Genomic DNA, 11722 nt, shown 5'->3' with positions numbered 1-11722 from the left:
TGTAACTAGTGTACCACGCATACTTCTCTTACTGACATCGATATATTTTGCGTTTCATTTAAGCGTGTAAATCTTCTATATGGATGCAATCTATGTAACATGACCCATGAGAACTTACTATTCTTGCAATACCGTGTCAATGTTTCGCGTTACAACAAACAAATCGAAATCAGAATTTATACGAATAGCAAAACAGATTTTTAAATAACAGATTCTAATTAAAGAATATATTATAAAATATATGAAAAATCCCATACATACATTTATACTAAAACTGTAAAATTTTATATTAATATTTTAATTCGATTGTTTTGTAATAATTGCATTTTTGTATCTAATTAATTATTCTTTTCTTTTGAAATAATGATATGATGTAAAAGTATCGATTATATGCCGATAAAATTACCACTAAATGTAATTATTCCAAATATGATAAGTAAATTATGTGACAAGATTAAATTATCGCGTGCCCCGAATTAATTCCAATAATAATTTCATTCCATTTATCTTTATAATTTATTATAATTTAAAATAACATTATTTTCAATCTTTTAAGTTCTTTAACAAACAAATAATTCAATTAAAATCTAATTCGTTAAATTTGATCTGACTAATTATGTTATCATCTGAAGATTGTAATACTTATAAAATTAATCTTGCTGAACCATAACATTATCATTATTAAATCGGATTTCAATTAAATAATCATGTATATATGAATTCCTACAGCCGTAATGGAAGACAGTAGTTATGCCTGAAACAATGTCGTTGTTCACTAGCTCGGTTGTCATGATGTATCAACAAGAAGGAGCATTATCACCGCTTGAAAAGCTTTAGCATGAAGTTTCTACAAGCAGCAACTCGAGGTGACTGTTTTAAAGAGAGGATCCAAGTTGTTTCACACTATGGTTGTGTGTGGCACGGAAAGGAGTAGGTCGCCAATTTAATGGAACGTATAGTCGGACAGCATCGATCCCACATCCACTTTTCATCCTTAAAAGAGAGCAACCACAAAAATGCTCTGACAATCTTTCCATTCTTCATCTCTTGAGAAACTAAAATCGAATTGACATTCCGTATTATGTTCGGAAAAGGATTTGTCTAAACATATTATACAATTAAAAATTTGTTATATAACATTAATTTACTATGATACCTCTGTCTCGTTTTTCCTTTATCTCTTCTGTAGAGATTTGTTATATTAAATGTAACATATTTTGTTAAACGTTTCATAAATACATTTTTATTGGGTTTTTAGAAAATTCCAATCCTTCGATAATTAATCATTAGCAATTTCTGTAAAATTTATTTCTTGCCAAAAGTTAAATTGCTATGTTATAATTAATAACTATTTATGCTTCTTTTTGCATTATTTTTTACATGTGAATTTCATGATGCACAACACATTTGTACGCGCATTTACTTTCACAATTTATTTATTTACAAATTTATTGACATCGTCAAACACAAAAATTTTTTTGTAGATATATTAAATATAAAAGGCAAAGAATAAAATAAAGAACTGGAAACATAAAATAAAATTTTTTATAAAATATAATATTGTTTACAATCTTTTAATTGTGTGCACATACAATCTTTTTTCTCAGTTACTTCTTATTAAAAAAGTTATGTCACTTAATTTATCTGAAAAAAAATCAAACGCAAGTGGAGAGCAAGTGGAGATCACGTTTAATTTATCTGATTCAAATGTAAAAACTGTCTACTTTTAATAATTTATCTATTCTCGATTTATTATTTCAATGATGCATAAAAATTAATATATGATTTTTGATGATATTGTATCTCTATATTTTATTGATAATAGAATATATAATAGAATATATAATAGAATATATATAATAGAATATATAATAGAATATTTTTCTGCTTATTTAAAAAACATAATTCGTTTATTTCATTAAACTTACTTATTTTTATTATTTGGCAAAATATTTATATCTCGTCTTTGTTCTTAAAGCTACAATTTTAATTATTTTACGTTTTATCTGTTAAATTATGTAAATTTTTAAATCTAGTAGCTTTAAAAAATGAAAATATTAAACTTAGAGATGTAATTTTTTATTTATTTTTGAAATTTAATTTGTACAATTACGCAATTTAAAATTTAAAAAAGTAACAAGAATCATAATAATAATAAAATCAGAATAATAATCATATAATTTATTATGATATAATAATAAATAATTTTTAGAAGCAATGAAAATTAGGAATAATTCTTACGAAATTCTACAACTTTTGTTTGTTTTATGGTAATATAAAACATATTTGTAAATATTTAGACTATCACATTAATAGCGTCTAAATTTTTTATTGTATTTAAAATATAAATTTGAAATATAAATTTAAATATAACGGAGAGAAATTGATAAATTAAATCCTTTATAAGTAAGCTAATTTTTAATTTTTTTAATAGATTTATATTAATACATTTGTACATAGAAATTTGATTATTTATTAAAATCTCAATTTTATTATAAAATGATGTATAATAATTGAATATAATTAAATGTAAATAGATGTAATTTTTTATAAATTAGTTGTATTATTTGATTACAGACTGCCATCATCATAATATATATATTTATATTTTATATATGCAAACTTAAACAATTTAACTGATAATAGAATCAATAAATTTAATCTCGTTTAATTTTAAATCGAAATTTGCCAGAATGTTTTGTTATTATGAAATATATGTTTAAATTAAAATAAATTAACTTTGTAATTTATAGTATGTTATAAAAATTTATTGTGCAATGTAACAAATTACGATACCATTAGAATAAAATTCACAAATCATTTTTAAAATTATTTTAAATCTGAAATACACACACACACACACACACACACACACATGTAAAATTTTTATCTAATATATTTTCAATAATTTATTTTATTAATTTAAACTTTATTTAATTTAAACTTGCTTTATAGAATAAAATATACAGAGATACATTTATACGTGCGTGTAAGTGACAAACAATAATTTATTCAGTTAAAATAATTATTAATTATTTTAATAATTCACTGATTAATTTAACTACATTTCTTTTTTTGGATTTTTTCTGAAGTTATAAACATTTGTATTCACGTTAGAGAGTTTTGCTATTAGTAGTGTTTGACATATATGGATATCATTCAAATGTTAATAACATTTAACAAAATTTCAAAAAGAATAATTATATTACGAAATAAAAAGAGCAATTGGGAATTAGCTGTAAATTGTGCGCATTACTTATAAAAAAATCTATCGTATTTAGACGTTTACATTAAAATATGTACATGCTCCGGATAACTTTTTAATCATAATTAGTAAAACGTTATAGTAATGTACGTTTATTAAGATATTTTTGGTTACATCTTATTATTTTTTATAATTCTTCAATAGGCGGATAGTTAACTTTCTTATAAAGAAGAATTTTCTTATAAAGAAGACCAGGAACATTTCATGATATTAAGCATTTAAATACATTCAGGGCTAGGCATCATATATTTGAAATACTTTTATTTAAAACACAGTATTTGCAATACAAATGTGTTTTGTATTTTATATTTCAGCGAAGCGCATAAAAGTATTACGTATTTTGTATTTAAAATTGAAAGATTAAAAGTATTTTGTAATTTTGTATTTTGTAATTCAAATAATAAGTTGATTGTTAATCTTACTATTTGAAATATAAAATACAAATTTTTATATGCTCCAAATAGAAAATACAAAATGCAATTGTCTTACAAATACTATTTTTCAAATATATATCCAGCTCCAAATTAACGTTTCGTTATATGCTAACATTAATGTTTTGTTGATGATAGCTAAAAAATTAGTTAAAATATATAAATATTACTATTTTTTTTATATAAAAAAATTACAACGACTATTTCAAGCCATCACGAAATAAAAACATATTTGTAGCACAAAATTAGCTAATAAATATTTCTTAATTTAATGCTTTTTTTTTTAAATCTCATTTAGTATTATACTTTCTAAAAATAATAGGACTTTTTTTTAGAATGTATTTTTGTAATTTCGTAGTTCAAATTAAAAAGAATATTTAAAACAGATTAGAATGTTTGGCATCATTTGCAATTATTATCTAAAAAATCATTCATGATAAATAATCTGAACGTTCTTATAATTCTAATTTAAACTGTAAAATATTCACGCATCAACAATCATGTTCTGATCTTGTTTAGCTCGCTATGATATATTGATACATACATTATTTATACATTTTTTTGTAATCGAGCAGTAACAGTTTGTTGTGATTAAATATATCCTAAAAGACTTTTAATCTGTACGAATAATCTTTCTGAGAACTGAATTTGAGGCACCAAGTTCAGAATGCCAATCTAAAATTTTTTTAGAACTGAAAAAACTACGTCACTTGTATTATTTTAGAAAATATTATTAAGTCTGCGACTTTATCATATAATCTAATAATTATTTATAATTTAATTTTTAAAGATTTTCTATAAATTATGTTATTGAAGATATAAGCGTAATTAACAGCGTAATTACGGAAGAAATGAAATACTATATTGAAAATTTTTTAAAAAGTTATTCCAAGTAATGCTTTTATTTTAAATAGAACTTTATTTTTTTATATAAATATAGACAGAAGAAATCTTTTAGTAATATAAAATATATCTCAAAATAATATTATTTTTATTACTTTATAAATATCTAGATCATATTCTTTCCTGACATTATACTTGTAATTTTTTTCTCTTATTTTTTGCTAGTTAGAAAATATTGATACTGTATTTAAAAAGAATATCTATTTGCACTAGGTTCTACTTATGCTAAGATCGGCCCTGCTTGAAATGAAACTATAAAACCATCAGAGTTGTGCGCTGTAATAGATATTTCTATTTTGAACGTCGATGTGTGTACTTCTTCTGAAAGTCACTTTCAACGGATTCTTTAAACTGAAAGGAACATCAATATTCGTTTCAACAGCAGATTTTTATTTCTGAACGTTCTAATAAAACTCTGTTAAAGGAAGTTTTGGAGGAAGTATTTCGGAAATTTGATTTTTTCCACATTAAAAGTGAGTAGAATATATGCTATTAAATTTTATTCTATTTCAAAGATATTCTTTATAATAATTTGAATTTTCCAATTAAATTAAACTTATTGTCATGATTTGTCGGATTTTCAAAATCAAAATGATAAATTCTTAAAGTAATACGACGCTAAAATCGCATTATTCAATACCCGCGACATTCATCTAATAACGTTAATTATATTATCTAAAATGCTGCAATTATTAAGCTCATCTCTATCCTCGTTTATCCAATATACATAGCGGCTACCGAAATCCTATTCTGACTCTCTGGAATATATACATGCGAGAGCGCGGTCAGACTCCTGGAATTCCTCCTTAGCCATACATCCCTTCCAATAAGCCGGTATCGGAACGCGGAGCCGCATCCCCTTCAGAATATTGATTAGCCATCATTTTCAGATGACGCCTACGTTCTGTTGGATATTCCTGTTGGTGTTGGCGTTGGTGGGCCGCGCTACGAGCGTACCAAGGCCTCTCACGGTCGACGCTTGCGCCCTGCTCTGCAATCCCGGGGCAGAGACTGAGTCCGAGCGAGAGAGGGATGTGCGCCTATTTCCCCGATATCCCAAGGTAAACTGCAAGCTCCAGTCCCTCAGCGACGAGCACCAGACGTTTGCTATTATGAGCCACTGTTTGAAACTGTGCTCTTACGAACTATCAATCGCGTCGGAAGTCAACTGTTTTGCTCTGAGATCATCCCTTCAAGCAAGTATAGGATGTTATTGTGATGCTTTAACACCCTTGAGTCCGAACACTATGCGCCTTCACGAAACTTGGCGGCTCAGCTTTTTGGTAAAGGAGTTGGCGAGCGATATCATGACTACGATTCTCAAGTCACCTCTTGACGTAATCATCCTATGCGAGATCCATCAAGAACTGTTCAAAGACGTCAACATATTACATGGAGAATTGTACACAAAATGTTTAAACCCAGAGAGTTCAAACTCAGATGACTCACCCGAACGAGCAAAACGAAATATCGAAGAGCGTGAGATAGATGAATTCGACTATGACGACGACACTGTGGTTGGAGATATACAGAAGGATGAAAACATAAAGTCGGTACCACGACATCAGGAGAAACATTATTCGCCATTTTTCGAAAATCTAGACTTGTCCAGAGAGCAGACTGCCGAAGGTTCCTCGCACCAGGAGCAGGACAACCCAACATTAGGTGAACATAGTGAAAACGATTCAAATTGTCATGCAGAAACGTGCGACCGACTTTTATAAAAAGTCTGTCAATGTTAAATGAGTTAAAAAGCTGAACAATTATAAAATATATATAGACAAAAATAATAGACAGGAGAAAGAGTTGGCGTGAAGACCACGAATTTTCATATCTTGCATAGATTGTCAGTTTATAATTAATTTATTACGCAAAAGTGTTTTTCATCGTAATCGGGGAGGCATAAAATAGAAGTAATCTGAAGCATATGATTTTTTTTCCAATTTTGTTATTCAAATTAATTTTTATTTAACGTATAATAATAATTGTACGTAAGAGAAATTAACAAATTTTTTTTTGGATAACTAAAAATTTGATATTGTAATACATTATTACATGCGTAATTCTAAAAATTACATAATGTTATTGTTAGACTAATAATTCAAGCTATATAAAAATATTAATTTGTTATTCCACATAATGTTCCATTTATAAATAGAATTGTATCTTTTTATATTTTTAATATATTTTTAATATATTTTTATATATACTTTTGTATTCTTCTATTTTTATATGTATTTATATTTTTACACATATTTATATTTAGTTGTCGATTTTTACTCTCATTTTTACACAGTCTGTATAAAAAGTTGAAAAATATAAAAGTAAAATAAATTATTACAGAAGAACTGAGAAAGTTAGTGACAAACTTGGCATGTATTAATATAATTATGTGTAAAATAATATAATCACTAAGTTAATGATTAATATAAATGATAAGATTTTTCACTTAATGTTTAATATTGTAATCGCTTTAGGCCTAAGACAGTTCTACACAGGTCCAGTTCACACGGGGTTACATTACATTTTCTATTTTGATTCAGAAAATACGACGCTGGAATTTTCATCGATTTCATGATTTAATTGATACACAATCCTTCTAAGTATTTCAGATAATATGTAATTTTCCAAAAGAATCTAGTGCAATGAAACACGATCACTAAATGAAAGTGTACATTTCATTCGATTTAATTACTATTACAACACGTTAAGAAACAACTAAAAATTAAAAACTAATAATGTATCCTAATAGATATTATTATTACATTTTTACAATATCATATTCTATAATATATCGTAGACATTGCCTTTTTATCTTACTGAGTACCATACATAACTTAAATAAAAATATTTCTGTATATCTTTTATGTTTCTCATATATTAATTGTCTTATAAAAATATCCTAATAACAAATAATCTTTTCTATTCGATAATTATAAATGGAAGATGGATACTTGTTCCCTGATAAATAATCTTTACTAAACAGTAAGAAATAATAAGAATTTCATGAAGTTAATTATTTCAAATTTAATAATTACGTGTTTAAAATTTGCTATTTTTCATTAAAGTAAATTAATTATATCTATATATACATCTATGTTAAGACATAATAAACATTTCAGTCAAAAAGCTTGCGACGTGTGAGCAGGACATCGATGTGTGATATGTGTATTATGCAATAAATTCTATTTATATGCGCGCACGATATGCACGTGCATTCTCGCGCTAATTATAGTTTACATAAAGCAATTAATAATTTTTATACAACGATAGAATATATACAATGTAAATAAGCAAGCGAAACAAAATCCACGTCTTCCACACTTTGTAGTTAAATTACTGTTTCTTGGCAACGGCTTTGTATGATATTACTTAAACGATAAGTATAAGGCGCAGATTATTTACTGATAAAGCGCAGATAATTTACTCGTTGTTTAGTGCGATAAGTCTTGGCCGGCATCAATACGTCGTCGATCGTCATCGACTGTGTGACTTCCAATTGGAAAACTATTAACTTTAAAATAAATAAATAATTATTTGTATTGATAGTACAGCGAGTAATCGACGGCGTGTTTGTTTATCGTGCCAAATTAAGAAGAAAAAGTTGTGACGCGACAATAAGACGTAGACCCTAATATGCCTATACGATGTATTTTAAATCGTATCGCGCTCTCGGTTTTCAATCGATAAAGACATGCATGTTTTAGCTCTGAGAATTTTTTAATAGCAACAGACAGAAGAGAACGAGAATAATGATTAAATAGAATGTTATTTGTTGAATGTCTAAGAAGAATGTTATAATTGTAATTTAATTATGTACATATAATAATACTGAAAAATCGATTGATCATCAAGAGCGTGATTAAATTTGGCTCTAATAATCGATCATCTTATACTATAATGTATATGTAATTATTTATATAATTAATTGTATATATACGCATATTAATTATATTTATATAAATATTCATATTATTACTCTATTGCATGTATTATAGTAACATAAAAAAAATACAATGTTGTCGCATTAACCTTCTCTCATATTTTTATCCATATATATTATATAATTATATAATCTGCAACAATCACTTTTTGTAACTAACATGTGATATATACAAACGAAATGTCTTAAAAGATTTTCAAATTAATAAATAAAGTAACTGCTTAAAACATTCATGCATTGAGTTATACGGATAATTCAACTCCTTTTAAAACACAATCTTTTTAATTATATTTATATTAATCATGTCAATATTATTAATTATATGCATATATGTCATAAAAGTTTAATGTACATACTTAATTATGTAATAATAAATATGTTGTTTATAACAAAATTTAAAAATTCTGTTGTTATTATTATTTTAGTATTATTACCTTTTTTAACAAAAATTGAAGTATCTTATGGCTAATAATATAACAAATTTGCGACAATGTTAATTTGAAAAATAATCTTCTTAAAAATAATCTTTTTTGTTTATAATGAAACATTAATATTGAAAAATTAATATTGAAAGTTTTGATTATTATATCATATGCTAAAAATATAGTAAAGCCTTTTATCGACCGACGCGATGAGAGTATCATACTTAGGAAAAGTAACAGTACTTTATCGATGATAACTTATCTGTGATGAAAGGTATAAGTCCTTTCAAATTAGATCACTAACTCTGAAAAGAGATGTTATATTGACAATGGATATAAATACTATTTTAATACCATTTATTGGTACTTTAAAACATTAAATTTTGAAGGGAGAATTTTATTTATCCAACTATCTATTCTACTAATCAATAATTTGTTTTATTCTTTTTATTAAAATTATGTACATAGAAGATAATATCTAGAAGATAATTTTTTGAACAATAGTTCCAACAATTTGCAATTCTTCATATTTCCTTTCACTAACATATTCATATTAAATGTCGATGTTAAAAAAAATTAGTTATTAGAAAATTACTTTTTTAATATTTTTTAATAAACATATTATTTAAACTTTCTTATAAATAATAAAAGAACTATCCTTTTTATTATCCAAAATCATAAGTAATAAAATAATAAAACTTAAATTTCTGTTAATAATATACTTTACGATAAAGTATTTTAATATAATTGTTTAATAAAAACCGTAGTGTTAAATAAAAGTAAATATTAATCTTAAATTATGATACTTTATTAAGTTTTTTCACGATATATGGTCTATGTAATACGTCTGAAACATCTTTATTTCCCTGAAGAAAAAAGCAATCAGGATGGTCTTTAATCACATTACACTTTCTGATAGCTTATTATCTTTTTCACACACTACATTCCTAGAACATAGTCTACTTTCTTATAAAAGCCGTTTCAACCATCGAAGAGGCATCAGTCAAGCATCATCTCTCGGATACATCTCGTTCATTCAGGTGAAAACGTCATTTTTAATTATAATAATTATAAATAAATATAAATTTATATAGTCTTTCTTATTTTCACATTATGTATTTTCTTCCTCTGTATATAAATTTTCTTAATACTTAAATCTATTCATTCATTGAATCATTTCACATACTAAAGTATTTCTGATTTTTCAATAATTCTTCAATTTCATAGCGTAACTTTATGTGCTATTTTTATAGTTGATCATCAGTTATTATGAATTTTGATATTTTATGATAAATCAATACCCTCTTGGACGAACTTGTGACATTACTTGCAAATAATGTAGGTCGACTGCATTTGATAGAGACATTTGTCTTCAAATCATTTCCCCGAGTATAAAAGCTCACAGCTTTGCCTCGTTCGTAACATTCAGCGTCCGAATCTTCTAAGAATCACGCAAGTTCTTTTCGTTTTTTTCAAAGAAAAGTAAGCTTTTTTCATTCTACATTGAATTTTATTTATTATAAACTTTTTTATTATTATTGTTTATTTCTAATTATTAAACTGATGGTTTATTTATGACAGTAAATAAAATAAGATAATAATTATAAAAAATTGTTATTATAAATATTCACTAAATTCTTCATTTTTTATTTCAGACGAAAATAAATCAACGCATCGATATGGTTTCCATTCGCCTTATTCTGACTCTCGCTGTTATTATGGTAGCTTTCGTCATCAGTGCAAATGCTGCCTATAAAAAACCACCTTTCAATGGTAGCATATTCGGCAAACGATCTAACACTGTGACTGGTAAGTATCTTTATAAAATATTTATAACAAAATTTAATTTTATAAAGAAAAGTCCAATTTTAAAGCTTGAAATAAATTTTTGTTAAACTTTAATATTTAACATAAATAGATAAAACTAACTCCATTTGTTAAATGTTTATACATTTTTTTATACATTAGAATATCAATTAATATATTTTCATTATATAGCATATTATATATATAAAATACTTAAATCAGATCTATATTTCCTGTCCCAGATCTATATTGCCTCAAACTTTCATTTGATAGGTTTTATATTCCTTTTTACATTAAAAATTATTCGAAGAATTTTATCGATCTTAAAACACTTATCGCTTACAAATAACTGCAGTTCACAGAATTTTATTGTATCAATTTATATTGAGACTGATTATTTTTTCTTATTTCCCAAAAAATAATCAATAAATTGTTTTTCTTTTCAGATTATGAAGTTACCAGCCGCGCTCTATCAGCGATTTGCGAAGTCGCCAGTGAAACTTGTACCGCTTGGCTGTCTCATCAAGAATCCAACTGAAGATGAAAAACCGACCGAGACAATCCATGATTCTCGCCAATTGATCGACTCATGAAACAATGTAACTAACCGACTCCTGTAAAGTACCTGCAATCATGCGCTTGAAAATTCACATTGTCTTCTATCAATAATTGTTTCATTACGCGTCATATATTTAATCGTAACTTTATACATAAACAATATTGTAATTACGATGGTTTAAGCTTTCACGATCTAGTTTTATTTATCAAAAGTGTCCCAAATAAAGTATTATGATTTTAAGAGTTATAATAGTATTTTTATTATTTTTATCTCCTATCTTTCATTACATAAAAAAGGCATAAAAAAATTAACTAATTCTTAGCAGCAACTAAAAGCTTTAAAAACACTAATAATTCTTTGGTAGTTAAATTTAAATTTGTAAAAAAAAATATA

At 25.7% G+C, this 11722-nt stretch overlaps 2 protein-coding genes across 2 annotated transcripts; both read left to right on the top strand.

Moving 5' to 3' along the window:
* Positions 1-5489: 5489 nt before the first annotated feature.
* Positions 5490-6323, top strand: LOC105618618. Its single transcript, XM_012200149.1, has one exon. It carries the CDS (start codon positions 5490-5492, stop codon positions 6321-6323), a length of 834 nt encoding a protein of 277 aa, XP_012055539.1.
* A 4320-nt stretch (positions 6324-10643) lies between these two features.
* Positions 10644-11308, top strand: LOC105618471 (FMRFamide-related neuropeptides). Its single transcript, XM_012200004.1, has 2 exons — positions 10644-10773; positions 11217-11308. Exons 1-2 carry the CDS (start codon positions 10644-10646, stop codon positions 11306-11308), a joined length of 222 nt encoding a protein of 73 aa, XP_012055394.1.
* The last annotated feature ends 414 nt before the right edge of the window (positions 11309-11722 follow it).

This window comes from Atta cephalotes (genome assembly GCF_000143395.1).
Source record: "Atta cephalotes unplaced genomic scaffold scaffold00017, whole genome shotgun sequence".
Lineage (NCBI taxonomy): Eukaryota > Metazoa > Arthropoda > Insecta > Hymenoptera > Formicidae > Atta > Atta cephalotes.
The sequence above is the reverse complement of the archived record's forward strand: the minus strand, read 5'-3'. Positions and strand labels throughout refer to the sequence as shown.

What these genes read in the sequence shown, in the direction of transcription:
- LOC105618471 (XM_012200004.1), top strand. Translation starts at nt 10,644, where the DNA reads ATGGTTTCCATTCGCCTTATTCTGACTCTCGCTGTTATTATGGTAGCT. An exon ending in ACGATCTAACACTGTGACTG is followed by an intron (nt 10,774 to 11,216) that starts GTAAGTATCTTT and finishes TTTTCTTTTCAG; the next exon opens with ATTATGAAGTTACCAGCCGC.
- LOC105618618 (XM_012200149.1), top strand. Translation starts at nt 5,490, where the DNA reads ATGACGCCTACGTTCTGTTGGATATTCCTGTTGGTGTTGGCGTTGGTG.